General features: G+C 38.2%; 1 protein-coding gene across 1 annotated transcript in view; it reads right to left on the bottom strand.

The window, feature by feature from the left end:
- PDCL2 (phosducin like 2) overlaps window positions 1-18,891 on the bottom strand; it is a 40,353-nt gene that overhangs the window by 10,149 nt on the left and 11,313 nt on the right. Inside the window, exon 4 of the mRNA XM_036852245.1 lies at window positions 3,403-3,546. Within this exon, the coding sequence (XP_036708140.1) occupies window positions 3,403-3,546 (144 nt within the window). The remainder of the gene's footprint in view (window positions 1-3,402; window positions 3,547-18,891) is intronic.

The raw sequence follows: 18,891 nt of genomic DNA, 5'->3' as shown, positions 1-18,891 counted from the left end.
AATTTCTTTAATGGGAGAGATAGATGCCTTATATGCCTTTGCACATCCAGCATCTACAAAATCCTCAGAAATCAGCTTAACGCTAAGTGATGTTATATATCAATTTATGTAACAAAAAGCTAAGAGAAAAACAAATTAAATGCATTATATGTTTAATTTACATTTCAGAATATATGTATACATATATATCCTGATAAGTATAACCTGCTACAAATCTAGATACTGCTTTATTTTAGTGGATAGCATACTAAAGGTCATATTAGAAAAACACGTACTGCCTAACTTAAATCAGTTTTCCACACAAAGCAATGACATAAATACTTTATAAGTTTCAGTTTCCCTCAAATAGGTGAAATGAACCCACAAATATCTAATTTAGAAGAATTTTATGATGACTATCACAATGAGAGCTGAGTCGGTGGTATGACCCACTTATGGGGTGGGTGGTGTTAATGGCAGAAGGCAGGTGGGCATTGGTGGTGGCAGTGAAAAGTACGGAATTAGGAGAGTATGGCACAATAGACTGCAGTGCAGGGAGAAAGTGGCTACTTGAAGGCAGTTCTGACAGCAAGCGGTAGGGAAAAGACTTGGTGTTGGGGTTCAAGGGCCAGAATTGAACCCCAGAAGAACTGTAAAAACTAAGGGAGACCTCTGACATCCAAGAACAAGTTAAGGGCCTTGTTTATGATATTTGAGGCTCAAAATATACAGTTGGGTACAGGAATAATGTAGAAGCCCCAGATTAGAACTTGGACACAGGTGTAAGATTGAATAAAATCGAAAACAAGACTGACTTGAAGTTAAGCCACTAGGTTCACTGGCCCAGAGTGAACTAGATCCCTTTAAGGTACCCTAAGCAGGCTGAGCCTATAAACTTAATGGCAAAGAGACATTAAAATTACAGAACTTAGGAATCTAGTTAAAAAACAAACTCTTACCCTCCTGTAAAATTTTTAGAAGGCAGCTAGAAACACAAATTTATCAGTTATACTTTACAATATTAAAAAGTTATTAAAAACTAGACTTTTCTAAAGAACATGTAACATAAATAATTGTTTTCTGTTTTAACTTTGATTATAGATTAATTTTCTTAATTTTGTACCAACACATTAATACATTTTCTTAATGTCAAGAAAACTAATTTTATTTTTTCTGGCTGCGCTGGGTCTTAGTTGCGGCACGCGGGATCTTTGTTGCGGCACGCGGGATCTTCGTTGCGGTGTGTGGAATCTTTTAGTTGCAGCATGGGAACTCTTAGTTGCAGCATGTGGGATCTAGTTCCCTGACGAGGAATCGAACCCGGGCCCACTGCATTGGGAGTGTGGAGTCTTAGCCACTGCACCACCGGGGAAGTCCCAAAGCACGTATTTTATGTAACTATCTTAGATTGCCCCCCAGGAACCTTCTGAGAAGGTCATAAATACTTAAAATATTATGAAAACAGATTCTTACTCTTTGAGTCCATCAAAGCATAACAGTTTGAAACAGCCTAGATGAGACTAAAACACATTCAACCTCTTTTATGAATTTTTGAAAATTATTGGTCAAAACTAGTTATTTATCTAGAAATAACCATTAAAGTAAATTTTATACTATGGTATGAGCATTCAAAACCAACATCTATTCTGCTAATCAGAATGGGTCTCAGAAAAGACATTCAGTGAATCACTTCAGTATATAACATTTATCACACACAGATCCCAGTATTATAAATGTCAGTGTTTCTCATACCTATTTGTGAAGAATGAAAATCAGCAGCATTTACACATTGGTTTTACCATATAAGTGGTATAGGTAAAATGGGAATTGATTCTTTCTAAGGCTTTAAACTACTCAAAAATTAATTACCAATCTCTTTAGTTACAATAAAAGTAATGTCTTCTTTTATGGGGCATGGTGTCCTATTAAAATTTGAGAAACTGGTGAGTTGGTAAACAGCAGGGTTCTAATTTGCCTAAGTTGCTCTGTTCAGAATTTCTCTGAGGATCTGAAGAGAGAAGAAATTTTTTATACAGAGAATGAGATGAGGACATGAGGGCTACTGTCATGACCTCTGTTCCTATTTGGCTTGGAGCCCAGGCAGAGGGGCTGGGACCAAAAGCTAGAGGGGCTGTTTCCATGAGAGATGTGTGAAACTATGGGAGCTGGCAGCTCCTCTGGCCGGGAGTTAGGGAAAAGTCCACTCTTCCTGGTAACTGTTACAGCAGGCTGGTGAGGCCTGGGGACATGTGGGTTATACTTAATACAACTAGGCACTCTAAAATTATCTGTTTTGGGGGAATAAGGGAATGCAAGGGAATTATTCAGTTAAAAGAGACTTAAGAGCGGAATTCCCTAGCGGTCCAGGGGTTAGGACTCAGTGCTTTCTCTGCCGTGGCCCCAATATCTGGTCATGGAGCTAAGATCCTGCAAGCCATGTGGCTTGGCCAAAAAAAAAAGAGAGACTTAAGAGACCTGATATATCCAAATGCACTGCATGATCCTTGATTGGACCCTTGTTCAAAAATATATGTATTTATGGAAGAGATTTTGAAGTCAGTTGGAGAAATTTGAGTAAGGACTGCCTGGGTATTAGGTGAGAAAATGGTTATATAGAAAAATGCCCTTATATTTTGAAGATGCATGCTGAGGTACTTCAGAGTAAAGCATCGTGTAATTTATTTTGAAATGGTACTACAAATACACACACATACACATATAAACAAAATGATACAAATATGGCAAAATGTTCATTGTTGAATCTACCTGTCTGGTATTTAGGGTGCTCATTTTATCATTCTTTTTACTTTTCTGTATGTTTGAAATTTTCTATAAGTTTTTTTAATTAACTGTCAAAGAGTACTTATTTTTCTAAGAAGTATGACAAGTTCTTTAAATTAGACATGAAAATATATTAAAATACCTAATTTAATCCCTGAAGCCAATGACTCTACACATATATTTGTCTTTATTTAATTTTGGCTGTGTTGGGTCCTTGTTGCTGCGCGTGGGCTTTCTCTAGTTGTGGCGCGTGGGCTTCTCATTGCGGTGGCTTCTCTTGTTGTGGAGCACGGGCTCTAGGCACGCGGGCTTCAGTAGTTGTGGCACGCAGGCTCAGTAGTTGTGGCTCACAGGCTCTAGAGCGCAGGCTCAGTAGTTGTGGTGCACGGCCTTAGTTGCTCTGCGGCATGTGGGATCTTCCCAGACCAGGGCTCGAACCCATGTCCCCTGCATTGGCAGGCAGATTCTTAACCACTGCGCCACGAGGGAAGTCCATATTTTTCTTTTTTTAATTGAAGTATGGTTGATTTACTTTATTTTTCTTGATTAATCTTTGTTATATGCTTTATAAAACATTAAAACCAGAAATACGTATATTAAAAATTAGTATATTAGCCTTTCGCAAAAAGCTATGGTAATTACCTTGATCTGTATAGGTGAATTATAACCCACACATCCTTTTCTGCATTTGTGACTTCATTCACATACTGATTTCCAGAAATTTCTCTTAATTCCCCAAATTTTTGTTTTTTCTTAAGAGCTTTCCATTCCTGTAACCGCTTTTCTCTAGTTAAAAAAAAGAAATTAAATTACATAAGAATATTGTTATATTCTTAAGGCCATCCCCATATACAGTAATAATTTAGAGCAATGAATGTAATGCTAGTACATATCAAACACTTTAAAGAATAACTATTAACGGCTTTACAATGCCAGTTTCTCTTTTTATATGGGCATTTGCTTTATCATGGGTATTGTAAAATGTAAGAAATTAGCTATTGACTTTATTTTTGTTTAAGACTAAGTCAATCATAGCTATAGAGAGTTTATTTAGACATTGGGCCAACAAATGCTCATATACAGCTTAAATAAATAAAGGGAGAGTATACATAATAACTAACATTTATTGAGGGCTTACTATGTTGCTAGGTGCTGTTTTAAGTGCGTTAACTAATTTAATCCTTGCAAAAACTTTATGAAGTTAGTACTATTACTATCCCCATTGACATGCTCTTAACTATCATGCTAAGCTGACTTTCAGTTCAAAGCCTTTGTGAATAGATGCAATTAATTGTTATAAATGTATTGCAGGTAGAGAGGTGGTAGAGAAAGAGTGATTATGATATGGACTCTAAGGTCAGACTGAACTGGGTCTAAGTGCCAGCTCCCACTTACTAGTAGCGTGGACTTGGGCAAGTTATTTAATCTTTCCAAGCTTCAGTTTCCCCCAATGTGAATAAAACTAAAATCTGCTCTCATGGGATTGTTCGGGATTAAGTGTAAACATATAAATTTCTTAGGGCAGCGTCTAGCACACCATGAGCCTTTCATAAAGGTTACCTAGTTATTCATCTATAGAGAACCTTAAAACTTTGTTAAACAGGGCTTCCCTGGTGGTGCAGTGGTTGAGAGTCTGCCTGCTAATGCAGGGGACACGGGTTCGAGCCCTGGTCTGGGAAGATCCCACATGCCGCGGAGCAACTGGGCCCGTGAGCCACAACTACTGAGCCTGCGCGTCTGGAGCCTGTGCCCCGCAACGGGAGGGGCTGCGATAGTGAGAGGCCCACGCACCGCGGTGAAGAGTGGCCCCCGCTTGCCGCAACTAGAGAAAGCCCTCACATGAAACGAAGACCCAACACAGCTAAAAATAAATAAATAAAAAAAAATAAATTAAAAAAAAAAAACTTTGTTAAACAAATCTCAAAATTTATATACTTTGATTTAGCTGTTGAATACTTGAGTTTATGAAGCAAATCCAAATGGTTCTGACATATCTGCAAGTATGTTAAAAGTTACTGACTGTGTATCTCTAAGTACCTGGAAGTACTTACTCCCCTTCCTTCTCTGGGTATTAACTATATTTTCTTGTTTTCTGTACAGTAAGTCCTCTACATACGAACGAGTTCCATTCTGAGAGCACATTCATTAAATCCAATTCGTTTGTAAGTCCAACAAAGTTAGCCTAGGTATCCAACTAACACAATCGGTTATATAGTACTGTACAGTAAAAAGTTTAGGGCTTCCCTGGTGGCGCAGTGGTTGAGAATCTGCCTGCCAATGCAGGGGATACGGGTTCGAGCCCTGGTCCGGGAAGATCCACATGCCGCCGAGCAACTAAGCCAGTGCGCCACAACTACTGAGCCTGCGCATCTGGAGCCCGTGCTCCGCAACAAGAGAGGCCGCGATAGTGAGAGGCCTGCGCACTGCGATGAAGAGTGGCCCCCGCTTGCCGCAACTAGAGAAAGCCCTCGCACAGAAACGAAGACCCAACACAGCCATAAATAAATAAATAAATTTATTAAAAAAAAAAAAAGTTTATAATACTTTTCACACAAATAATACATAAAAAACAAACACAAAAAATAAAACATTTTTGATCTTACAGTACAGTATCTTGAAAAGTACAGTAGTACAGTACAACAGCTGGCATACAGGGGCCCTTTGGCATCTTTGAAAGTTCGCAACTTGAAGGTTTGTACGTAGGGGACTTACTATATTCAGCTCTGGCATCTGGGGTCTTCCTGATCCTAGAGAGACTGCCCCTCTCTGAGCTAGCTAGTTCCCAAAGATAGCAAACACTCACCAGAAAGCACAGCAAACCAACCGATCCAGAGCCCAGTCCCTCAACTACCTCCTTTACTGGGCTGAGCCACTATCCCCCTGCCCAAATCATCCCCTGGGCTTGGTACCACACAATTAGAGATAGGCACTACAGTCCAGAGCCTGCCAAATTTTTTCAAACTAGCCAGTCCTAAGTCTGCTTACCCTGCCTAGCTCGTCTTTCCCACAGAAACTACATAAAGGCTCATATCCATGTTAGCCTCTCCCTCCTCCTGCCTCTTGACCAACTGGTGCTTCCCTGTGTGGCCCTGCATTGAGGGGCATGCCCCCTACTCTTGAGCCCTGTGAATAATAATGGCAATTATCTCCTGATGTGTTGGCTTCACCATACCTGAATATATACAAGATCCTGGGTCTATTTTAAAACACTGTGTCCTTATTTCACATATTAGAAACATGTCCAGTAAGACCACTCACTTTATGTAACAAGTAATCCAAGCAAAATTAAGCCTAGAGGAGAATGTCAAGAATAGTAATCCAAGTCTAGGGCCCTCTCAGTTTTCAAACTGAAGGTCTTCAATTTTCCTTCTACTGGCCCAGATATTCAGAACTTACAGTCACTCCAGAGAGCTTCTGGGAGCCCTATTTTGTTTGCATTGAGTATTTGGCATCACTATCATTAACGTCCCTCAATTTGATCTCATTGGCTTAATATCTTTCAGAATTTTCAAAAAGTTTTTGTTCCAGTGATGGCACTATGCCCTACTTAATGGTGCAGCTATCAACGACTTTTCTTCTTCCTCCGCTCTTCCACCTTCTCCTCCTCATTTTTCTTTACTTTCAACAGTATTGGGCAGGGAAAGACATAAAAACCTGGGTTAGCTTTGCCATCAGGAAGTGACAGAGTGTTCAATGGCCTGCATTTTTCACCTAACAGTCATACCCGTTGTGATTCAGTCGCATAAACAGAAAGCCCTCTAGCTATTTTAAGCAGCAAGAAGCTTAATCGGAGGAATTAAGTGCTTTACAAACTTAATGGAAAGATGAAGGAGGAGGCTCCAGACTGGGCTACCAGGAAGACTCCCAGAACAACTTTGCAAAACTGGTCTGCCAAGGGGACAGCTTTCTCCGCTGCAATCCAGACACTGGGGCACCTGGAACTAACGTTCCAATTGTGCCCTAGTATCCCCTACTCTGGCGATCAGAAAACCCCTGTGACAGTTGTCTCTAGGGACCTATCTCCTTAGCAGAGACTGGGAGAAAATATTTGCAAAAGTCGTATCGGAACTGGACTGTTATTTGAAATATACACAACTCTAGAAACTCCACAATAAGAAAACAACCTGATTTAAAAAATGGGCCAAAGGTCTTAACAGACACCTCACCAAAGAAGATACACAGATGATAAATAAGCATATGAAAGGATGCTCCACATCTATGTCAACAGGAAAACAAAATTAAAACAATGAGAGGCCACTACACACCTATTAGAATGGCCAGTATCTGGAACACTCATAACACCAAATGCTGGAGAGGACTGGAGAAACAGGAGCTCTCGTTCATTGCTGATGGGAATGCAAAATGGTACAGCCACTTTGGAAGACAGTTTGGCCGTTTGTTTGTTTTTTTTTTTACAAAACTAACATACTCTTATCATTTGATCCAGCTATCAAGCTCCTTGATATTTACCCAGAGGTGTTGAAAACATGTCCACACAAAAACCTGCACACAGATGTTTACAGCAACTTTACTCATAATTGCCAGAAGTTGGGGACTTCCCTGGTGGCGCAGTGGTTAAAAATCTACCTGCCACTGCAGGGGGGACACGGGTTCGATCCCTGTTCTGGGAAGATCCCACATGCCACGGAGCAACTAAGCCCGTGCGCCACAGCTGCTGAGCCTGCGCTCTACAGCCCGCAGGCCACAACTACTGAGCCCACAAGCCACAACTACTGAGCCCGCGTGCCATGACTACTGAAGCCCATGTGCCTAGAGCCCGTGCTCCACAAGAGGAGCCACTGCAATGAGAAGCCCGCGCACCACGACAAAGAGTAGGCCCTACTCGCCGCAAATAGAGATAGCCCATGCACAGCAACAAAGACCAAATGCAGCCAAAAATAAATAAATAAATAAATAAATAAATAAATAAATAAATGCCAAAAGTTGATAGCAACTAAGATGTCCTTCAGTAGGTGAATGGATAAATAAACTGTGGTATATCCAGATAATGAAATATTATTCAGTGCTAAAAAGAAATGAGCTATCAAGCCATGGAAAGACACGGAGAAACCTTAAATGCATATTACTAAGTTAAAGAAGCCAATCTAAGAAGGCTACATACTATATGATCCCAACTATATGACAGTCTGGAAAAGGCAGAACAGTGGAGACAATACAAACATCAGGGGTTGGCAGGGGAGAGGAATGAATAGGCAGACCACAGAGGATTTTTAGGGCAGTGAAAATACTGTGAATGGTACCATAATGATGGATATATGTCATCATACATTTGTCCAAACCCAAGAATGAACTGTAATGTACATTATGGACTTTGGGTGATTCTGATGTATCAGTGTAGGTTCATCAATTATAACAAATATATCACTCTGGTGGGGAATATTGACAATGGGGGAGGTTATGTATGTGTGGGGCAGGAGGTATATTAGAAATCTATACCTTCCATCAATTTTGCTGTGAACCTAAAACTGCTTTAAAAAAAGTCTTAAAGTTTTTTTTTTGTCATTGCTCTTTTGTTTTGGCTTTAAATGAGGAATTCGCTTTAAATCAGCACTATCAAGATTACTACAGAATTTTCTCTTCTTAAGAATAAGTAAAATTTTAAAAGGCTACAGGTTCCTTTTTCCTTAGATCCAAAGTGACAGCAGAGATACTGAAATAATACTATAATTTGGTGACCAGAATTAGAGTTGTACTTTTGATGTGGAACATGCAAGGGAAAGAACTTCTGTGTATAATATCTCTTTAATCTCTGTGGCAGAGACTGTTTGGGTGTTCATCAGTATAGCTTCCTCTTCCAAGACTCACAGGAAGACTATATTTGCCAGCATCCTTGGCAGTTAGATTAGGGCCATGAGACTGGATTACGTCCAATGGAACATGTGTGAAAATGATATGTACATTTCTATGACTTATCCCTGAAATGTCCCATCCCATCTTTCATACTGTTTTCCTGGTCCACAAGCCTGGATGTTAAGGATTCTGAGATGATGAAGCCCCTAATGAAATGTTCATTGCATCACTATTTACATTAGCCAGGACATGGAAACAACCTAAATGTCCATCGACAGATGAATGGATAAGGAAGATGTGGTACATATATACAATGGAATATTACTCAGCCATAAAAAGGAACGAAATTGGGTCACTTGTAGAGATGTGGATGGACCTAGAGTCTGTCATATAGAGTGAAGTCAGAAAGAGAAAAATAAATATCGTATATTAACACATATATGTGGAATCTAGAAAAATGGTACAGAAGAACTTATTGGCAGAGCAGGAATAGAGACGCAGATGTAGAGAATGGACTTGTGGACACAGTGGGGGAAGGGGATGGTGGGATGAATTGGGAGATTAGGTTTGACATAAACACACTACCACGTGTAAAATAAATAGCTAGTGGGAACCTGAGGTATAGCCCAGAGAGCTCAGCTCGGTGCTCTGTGATGACCTAGATGGGTGGGATGGGGTGGGGGGTGGGAGGGAGGTCCAAGAGGGAGGGGATATATGTATACATATAGCTGATTCTTTTCATTGTACAGCAGAAAGTAACATAACATTGTAAAGCAATTATACTCCAATTAAAAAAAAAAAATAGAGCCCAGGTCCCTAGTCATCACCTGGAGAAGAGCTGCTCAGAAGAAGCTTGTAAAATATGCATCATCTGTGAGTGAGGAACTTTCCTGTGTGAAACCACTGAGATTTTGCACTTGTTTGTTACAGCAGCTAGCATTATCTTAATAAATTCTGCTGACGTGACTGTATCAATAGATTTGTGATTGTTGAACGATCCTTGCACTCCTTGAATAAACCCTAATTATTCACTATATATGATTATTTTAATACACTGTTTTATTTGCTAATATTGCATTTAAGATTTTTGCATCTATGTTTCAAAAGTGAGATTAATCTAAAGCAGTATTTATCAAGTTGAGGCATGTGGACATCCCACATGAGAATTACTTGGGAATGGCAGGTTCCACAGATGGGCATATTCCTGAGACTCAACCCAAAGTTACTGAATATTACCTCTTGGTACTGGACTCAGGAATGTGTACTTTTAACTTTATATTATGGATGGTTATTAACACTTAACAGTAGTAAAGTGACCCCAGATGTATGCATCTTCCATCAATAATGTCTATAGCCAATTCTCTTTCATCTCAACCCCCACTAACTCCCCATTTCAAGGGCTATTTTGAAGCAAATATAAGACATCATGTCATTTCATCTGTAAATATTTCATCATATATCTCTAAAAGATGAGGATAGTTTAAAATTTTTAATTCACATGGCATAATCATATATAAAACAATGGTAATTCCTTAATATATTCAGATATTGTTCAAATAATCCTATTTTCTCCATTTAAAATTTTTATTTAATTGTTATAAAATATCCATAACATAAAATTTACCATGTTAACCATTTTTAAGTGTACAGTTCAGTAGCATTAAGTTCTGGTCCCTTTTTTTTTTTTTGAATTTATTATTATTATTTTAAATTAATTTATTTAATTATTTTTGGCTGTGTTGGGTCTTCGCTTCTGTGTGAGGGCTTTCTCCAGCTGCGGCAAGCGGGGGCCACTCTTCACCGCGGTGCGCGGGCCTCTCACTATTGTGGCCTCTCTTGTTGCAGAGCACAGGCTCCAGACGCGCAGGCTCAGCAATTGTGGCTCATGGGCCCAGCCGCTGTGCGGCATGTGGGATCCTCCCAGACCAGGGCTCGAACCCGTGTCCCCTGCATTAGCAGGCAGACTCTCAACCACTGTGCCACCAGGGAAGCCCCATGGTCCCATTTTTAAAGTTTGTTTACTCAAATGGGAATCCAAATTAGATTTATAGAGTGGTTATTATATCTCTTAAATCTCATTTAATACACAGACTCTTTTCCATCTATATTTCCCCTAGAAATTTCTTTGTTGAAGGAAACTAGATTGCTTGTCCAAACTTTCCCACAGTCTGAATTTAGCTTATTATATTATCATGAAATCAATTCACACAAGAAATCAAAATTTTTAGTAGTAAAGCTAGGTGATTATTTTGACTAACCAACTTAAGATCCATGAGTCTATTATTTCCTGTCTGTACTAGCCTTATCTGATTGTGATAGTAAGATTATATTATCAATAAATGTAACAATGTCATATGCAATTTATTAGTAAGCTTTTCATCTTAATAAAAACATAGGGATTATCTGTGCCTTGAAAAGTAGAGAAAAATGAGCTATACAATAAATTTTAGGAAGCAGGCTGTCTTCTTAATTATGCTTTTCTCTCTCTTATTGTATCAATTTTGGAAACTATTCTTTCATTTTAAAAATGATATATATGATCATGTATCAGATACTCTCCTGTGTCTGGCTTCTTTAATTCCATATAATGTTTTCAAATTTCACCAAAGTTTGTGTGTATCAGTAGTTTGCTTACTTTCTTACAGAGTAGTATTCCCTTTCATGAACACACTACAGTTTGTTTATTCATTCACCTTGTATTCATTTATCATATTGATGGACTTTTGGGTTGTTTCCAGTTTCTGGCTATTATGAATATTCATGTACAAGTCTTTGTATTGACATATACCTTCAATTCTCTCAAGTAAATATCCAGGAATTTAATTGATAGGTTATACGTTAAATGCATATATAACTTTAGAAGAAATTGCCAAACTATTTCCCTAAGTTATCATATGAGAATTCCAGTTCCTCTAAAATCTTTAGTTTTAAATTGTAACATAATTCATATACAATAAAATTCAATGATTTAAAGTGTATAACTCAGTGATTTTTAAAATATTCACAAAGCTGTGCATCCATTACCACTATCTAGTTCCAGAATAGTTTTACTTACTAAAAGAAACCCCATATCCATTTGTAGTTATTCCCTATCCCCCCATCCCAGGCCCTGGAAATTAATAATCTGCTTTCTGTCTCTATAAATTTTCCTATTCTGAACATTTCATATAAGTAGAATCATATAAAATGTGACCTTTTGTCACTGGCTTCTTTCCTTAGCATAACATTTACAAGGTTCAGTCCTGTTGTAGCATGTACCAGTTCATCATTTCTTTACATGGCTGAATAATTTTCCATTGTATGAATACACCATATTTTGTTTATCCACTCACCAGTTGATGGACAGTAAGTTTCTTTGTACTTTTTGTCTATTGTGAATGCTGCTATGAACATTCATGTACACGTTTTGTGTTTTCGATTCTCTTGGGTGTACATATCTAGGAGTGGAATTGCTGGATCATGGTAATTCTATGTTTAATATTTGAAGAAATTCCAGACTGCACCATTTTACATTCCCACCAGCAATGTATGGTGGTTCAAAATTCTCCACCTGTTCACCAACACTTTTGTCATTTTTCTGTCTTCTTTATTATAACCACCCTGGTGGGAGTGAAATGGAAACTCACTGTGGTTTTGATTTGCATTTCCTTAATAACTAATGATATTAAGCATCTTTTCATGTGCTTATTTTCCATTTGTACACCTTCTTTGGAGAAATGTCTATTCAAGTCCTTTGCATGTTTTTTAATTATTTGTTTTTTTGTTGTTGAGTTTTATGAGTTCTTTATATATTCTTGTTAGTAACCCCTTATCGTGTATCTAATTTGCAAATATTTTCTCCCATTCTGTGGGTTGTCTTTTCACTTTCTTGATAGTGTCCTTTGATGCACAAATATTTTAAATTTTGATGAAGTCAAATTTATCTATTTTTTCCTTTTTGTTGCCTTTTGTTATTTTTGGTGTCATCCGAGAAATCATTTCCAAATCCAATGTCATGGACATATTCCCCTGTGTTTTGTTTGAAGAGTTTTATAGTTTTAGTTCTTACATTTGGGTCTTTGATCCATTTTGAGTTAATCTTTATATATGATATGAGGTAGGAGTCCAACTTTATTCTTCTGCATGTGGATATCCAGTTTTCCTAGCACCATTGGTTGAAAAGATTGTCCTTTCCCCATTGAATGTTCTTGACACCTTGTTGAAAAATCATTTGATTATTTATGAGAGAGTTTCCTTCTGGTCTCTCTATTCTATTCCTCTGGTCTGTATGTCTATCCTTATGTCACTATAACACTGTTTTGATTACTGTTGCTTTGTAGTAAGCTTTGAAATCAGGAAGTATTGGTCTTCCAACATTGTTCTTTCTCAAGATTGCTTAGTTTCCAGGATCTGGATGTGTTTCTTTTTATTCATTCTGCCAATTTCTACCTTTAATTTTAGATTACTTGGATTAATTTAAAATCCATTTACATTTAAAGTATGTAATATAAGTGCCTGACATTAAGCTTTTGATTACTGAGGCACCTATTTCAAAAGACATCCATCTTGAAAACCATACTGCCAGCTGTATGACACAGCTACTAGCAAAACAACAAGATTAGGAATTAGGCTGCTCCCATCCATGAAAGTCTTTCTTTCAGAGAGCCCTGGGTAACCTAGATAACTGACCACTTGAGTGACCCCTCTTCTCCCTTCCTGTGCTCTAATTCCAGCTCTTATGCTCTAGATTAGCCAATAAAGAGTGAACCCGTGAAACCCAGATACCCCATCAATGGACTCTCATAAAGGCACAGACCCAGGTCCCACTCCCACCCCTCCACCAGACCTGGCTGAATGGCCCTCAGGCATGCTGTGTGTTCTTCAGGATTTCTGAGGAATAAATCTTGTTCCTCGAAGTTCTCTCAAAGTTTCTTGCTGAAGTGCATCCTACAATCATAATACAAACCACAGGAACTGGTCCAGTCACAGCTATGAGTAATCCAGGAGGTGAGTGCCTCAGGCATTCCTAGCCACTAGCCTCATTATCAATAGGCTGGGACTAACATAACATATTACTGAAAAGGAAGGACTTACTTCTGCCATTTAGCTATTTTCTGTATTTTTATATCTTACATGCTTTTTGTTCCTCAATTCTTCCATCATTGTTTCTTTTTGTATTTTTGTATTGTGGTATACCATTTTGATTTCCTTTCTCTTTCCTTTTCTGTATTCTTTTAGTTTTCTCTTAGTGATTACCTTAAGGATTAAAATTAATATCTTACAATAACCTACTGTGAATAATGCCAACTTAGCTTCAATAGCATACTAACACTCTGCTCTTATACATCTTCATCCCTCCCTCTTTATATTATTATTGTTACAGACTACATTGTTATATACTGTGTCCGTTAACATCGATTTATAATTATTGTTTTATAAACTTGCCTTTTAAATCATATAGAAAAAAGAGAGTTAAAAACCAAAAATACAGTAATATTGGCTTTTATATTTACCTATACAGTTACCTTTACCTATGATATTTATTCTTCGTATGGTTTTGAGTTACTGTCTAGTGCCCTTTAATTTCAGGCTGACAGACTCCTTTAGCTAATTTTTAGGGAAATTCTAGTACAGTAAGTCCCCTACATACGAACCTTCAAGTTGCAAACTTTAAAAGATGCGAACATGCATTTGTATGTCCAATCATGTAAGTTAGTTCACGTGTCTGATTGTCACATGCGTGCATCCTCTACAAGTGGTTGTACTTTTGGTACTTTACTGTACAGTATTGTATACAGCACAGTAGTACAGTAGTACAGTATCTTTATTTCAAGCCCAGGATGTCAAGAAACAAGCGTAAAAGCAGCAGTGATGTAGCTGGTACTGCTAAGAAGTGCCAGCTGTTGTACTATACTACTGTACTTTCCAAGGTTAAGATTAAAAATGTTTTCTTTATTTTTTGTGTTTCTTTTTTATGTTTTATTTGTGTGAAAGGTTTATAAACCTATTACAGTACAGTACTATATAGCCAATTGTGTTAGTTGGGTACCTAGGCTACCTTTGTTGGACTTATGAACAAATTGGACTTACGAATGTGCTCTCAGAATGGAACTCGTTCATATGTAGGGGACTTGCTGTAGTAACAAACTCACTTAGATTTTATCTAGGAATGTCTTAATTTCTCCTTCATCCTTGCAGCATAGTTTTGCCAAATATGGAATTCTTGATTGACAGGTGTTTTTTTTTTCTCTTGCAGCCTCTAAGATTACTGAGGAGAAATTGGCTGACAGTCTTTTTAAGGGATGTGTCTTTGTGTGGGTCTCTGAGTTTATCCTACTTGGAGTCCATTGAGCACCTTGGATTTGTAGATTTATGCCTTTTGTCAAATTTGGGGAGTTTTCAGCCATTATTTCTACAAATATGATTTGTGCCCCTTTCTTTCTCTTTTCCTTTGCTGGGACTCCCATACTATATATGCTAGTTCATCTAGTAGTGTACCACAAGGCCAGTTAGGCTCTGTTCACTCTTCTTTATTCTCAGACTCAATACTTTCAGTTGTCCTATCTTCAAATTTTCTCTATCTTCTGCTGGTTCATATCTGCTTTTGAAGCCCTTTAGTGTATATTTCAATTCAATTATTGTACTTTTTAGTTTCAGAATGTCTTTTTGGTTCCTTTTTATAATTCCAATCTCTTTATTGTTATTCTCATTTAGCTCATATGATGTTTTTCTGTCTTTGTCCATGTCTTCCTTTAGCTCTTTGAGCATCTTTAACTAACTTGTCTTAAAGTCTTTGTCTAGTAAGTCTGACACTTTGGCTTTCTCAGGTATATTTTGTATTGATTTATTTTGTTCCTTTGTCTGGGCCATACTTTCCTGTTTCTTTTTACACCTCCTGATTTTTTTGCTGTTGTTGAAAACTGAATATTTCATTCAATTGGTAACTCTAGAAATCAGATTATTCTTCTAACCCATGTTTTTGTTTTTGTTCTTTTACAGTGGGTATGTCTGTGCCAGCATCAGCCTCAGGTGAAAGCATAAGGTCTTCTCAGGTCTTTTCTGAGCCTTCATCTTTCCCAAGTCTTTCTAAACTCCCCCATATATATGGTTGTTTTGAATGTTAAAAAAAAGAAACCAGAAGTGGCTCCTTAAAATCTCCTGGAAGCCACTTGAGCCAGTGAGGGTTGACACAATGACTGCCAGTCTCTGGGTCTGTACCTCTGCATTTAGAGCAGCAATCTGCAATCAGAACACAGAATCCTGATATTTGAGGACAAAGTCCTTATTGCCTACCCTGGCTCCAGCAAGAAACACAGGATGCTGTTGAAACAGCTGCCTGCCATGGGGCTGGGGGGTGAGGGATGGATAGCTGTTACTACACGGAGGACTGAAATCAACCAATACTAACTGAAATTTACCAGCCAAGCTTTATGCTGTAAGCTACAAGTGTTCAAATAGACTCCAGAGTTCCAAAGCCATCATTTCAGACTGTTTCTGCCAGTACAATTGCTGCCTAGGTGGACAGATGGATTCTTGGAGCTTTCTACTTCACCTTTCCTGCTGTCCACTTGGCCAGTCATTTTTGGAAAATCCCTCAAATTTGGGTTTCTCTAATGTATTCTTATGATTAGACTGATGCTATGCATTATTGAGAAGGATACTCCAGAGCTGATGAGTCCTCCTCAGCACATTATATCAGGAGTTACTTGATGTCAATGTGTATTACTGGTGATGTTAACTTTGGTCACATCCCTAAGATGGGGTCTGCCAATATTTTACACTGTAAACTTACTATTTCCTCCTTTATAATTACTAAACATTTGCGGGCAATACTTTGAGATTATGCAAATATCCTGTTTCTATTTAAACTTCCACTCACTCATTTTAGCATCTATCAGCAGATCTTGCCCATGGGGGATTATTACTATGGTGTTTTAATGGTGATCTTTCTATTTTCCTCATTCTGTCTACACTTATTAATTGGAATTCTTCAGTGAGGAAGAATTGTTAACTTCCTCTGAATTTGTTCATGTATTCATTTACTTATCTATGTCACTATGGACTCAAGGATAATTATTTTATTACTTATTTTATAATTCAATATTATAGTAATTAATTTTGTTGTTCAAGTTGTTCCAACTCTGGCCATTCTGAGATCTTTTAGTTTGGCTCCTGTGCCTTGAAAAAAGTTTTTAGCACTTCCTTAACTTTCTGATACTACAAAATGCCCCAGACTCATACTGTTCTTTCTCAACTCACACTGTTGAATAAAGCAGTTCTTTAAGAATCACTGGTTCTAGAGGAGACCTTCAAGATGGCGGAGGAGTAAGACGTGGAGATCACCTTCCTCCTCGCAAATATATCAGAAATACATCTACATGTGGAAAAACTCCTATAGAACACCTACTGTACCAGGCCACGTGGCTGACAGGGTCTTGGTGCTCCGGCAGGGTGTCAGGCCTGTGCCTCTGAGGTGGGACAGCCGAGTTCAGGACATTGGTCCACCACACACCTCCTGGCTCCACGTAATATCAAAGGGCAAAAGCTCTCCCAGAGATCTCTGTCTCAACGCTAAGACCCAGCTCCACTCAACGACCATCAAGCTACAGTGCTGGACACCCTATGCCAAACAACTAGCAAGACAGGAACACAACCCCATCCATTAGCAGAGAGGCTGCTTAAAATCATAATAAGGTCACAGACACCCCAAAACACACCACCAGACACGGCCCTGCCCACCAGAAAGACAAGATCCAGCCTCATCCACCAGAACACAGGCACCAGTCCCCTCCACTAGGAAGCCTACAACCCACTGAACCAACCTTAGCCACTGGGGGCAGACACCAAAAACAATGGGAACTATGAACCTGCAGCCTGCGAAAAGGAGACCCCAAACACAGTAAGTTAAGCAAAATGAAAAGACAGAGAAACACACAGCAGATGAAGGAGCAAGGTTAAAAACCCACCAGACCTAACAAATGAAGAGGAAATAGGCAGTCTACCTGAAAAAGAATTCAGAGTAGTGACGGTAAAGATGATCCAAAATCTTGGAAACAGAATGGAGAAATTACATGAAATGTTTAAAAAGGACCTAGAAGAACTAAAGAGCAAACAAACAATGATGAATAACACAATAAATGAAATTGAAAATTCTCTAGAAGGAATCAATAGCAGAATAACTGAGGCAGAAGAACGGATAATTGACCTGGAAGATAAAATAGTGGAAATAATTACCACAGAGCAGAATAAAGAAAAAAGAATGAAAAGAATTGAGGACAGTCTCAGAGACCTCTGGGACAACATTAAATGCACCAACATTCAAATTATAGGGTCCCAGAAGAAGAAGAGAAAAAGAAAGGGACTGAGAAAGTATTTGAAGAGATTAGAGTTGAAAACTTCCCTAATATGGGAAAGGAAATAATCAAGTCCAGGAAGCGCAGAGAGTCCCATACAGGATAAATCCAAGGAGAAACATGCCAAGACACATATTAATCAAACTATCAAAAATTAAATACAAAGAAAAAATATTAAAAGCAGCAAGGGAAAAACAACAAATAACATACAAGGGAATCCCCATAAGGTTAACAGCTGATCTTTTAGCAGAAACTCTGTAAGCCAGAAGGGAGTGTCAGAGCATATTTAAAGTGATGAAAGGGAAAGACCTAAAACCAAGATTACTCTACCCAGAAAGGTTCTCAGAAAGATTCGATGGAGAAATTAAAATCTTACAGACAATCAAAAGCTAAGAGAATTCAGCATCACCAAACCAGCTTTACAACAAATGCTAAAGGAACTTCTATAGGTAGGAAACACAAGGGAAGGAAAAGACCTACAATAACAAACCCAAAACAATTAAGAAAATGGTAATAGGAACATACATATCGATAATTACCTTAAACGTGAATGGATTAAATGCTCCAACCAAAAGACACAGGCTCACTGAATGGAAACAAAAACAAGACCTGTATATATGCTGTCTACAAGAGACCCACTTCAGGCCTAGGGACACATACAGACTGAAAGTGAGGGGATGGAAAAAGATATTCCATGCAAATGGAAATCAAAAGAAAGCTGAAGTAGCAATTCTCACATCAGACAAAATAGACTTTAAAATAAAGACTATTACAAGAGACAAAGAAGGACACTACATAATGATCAAGGGATCAATCCAAGAAGATAAAACAATTGTAAATATTTATGCACCCAACATAGGAGCACCTCAACACATAAGGCAAACGCTAACAGCCATAAAAAGGGGAAATCGACAGTAACACAATCATAGTAGGGGACTTTAACACCCCATTTTCACCAATGGACAGATCATCCAAAATGAAAATAAAT

This window comes from Balaenoptera musculus, chromosome 5 (genome assembly GCF_009873245.2).
Source record: "Balaenoptera musculus isolate JJ_BM4_2016_0621 chromosome 5, mBalMus1.pri.v3, whole genome shotgun sequence".
Classification (NCBI taxonomy): Eukaryota; Metazoa; Chordata; class Mammalia; order Artiodactyla; family Balaenopteridae; genus Balaenoptera; species Balaenoptera musculus.
This window is presented reverse-complemented; position numbering and strand designations above follow the sequence as displayed.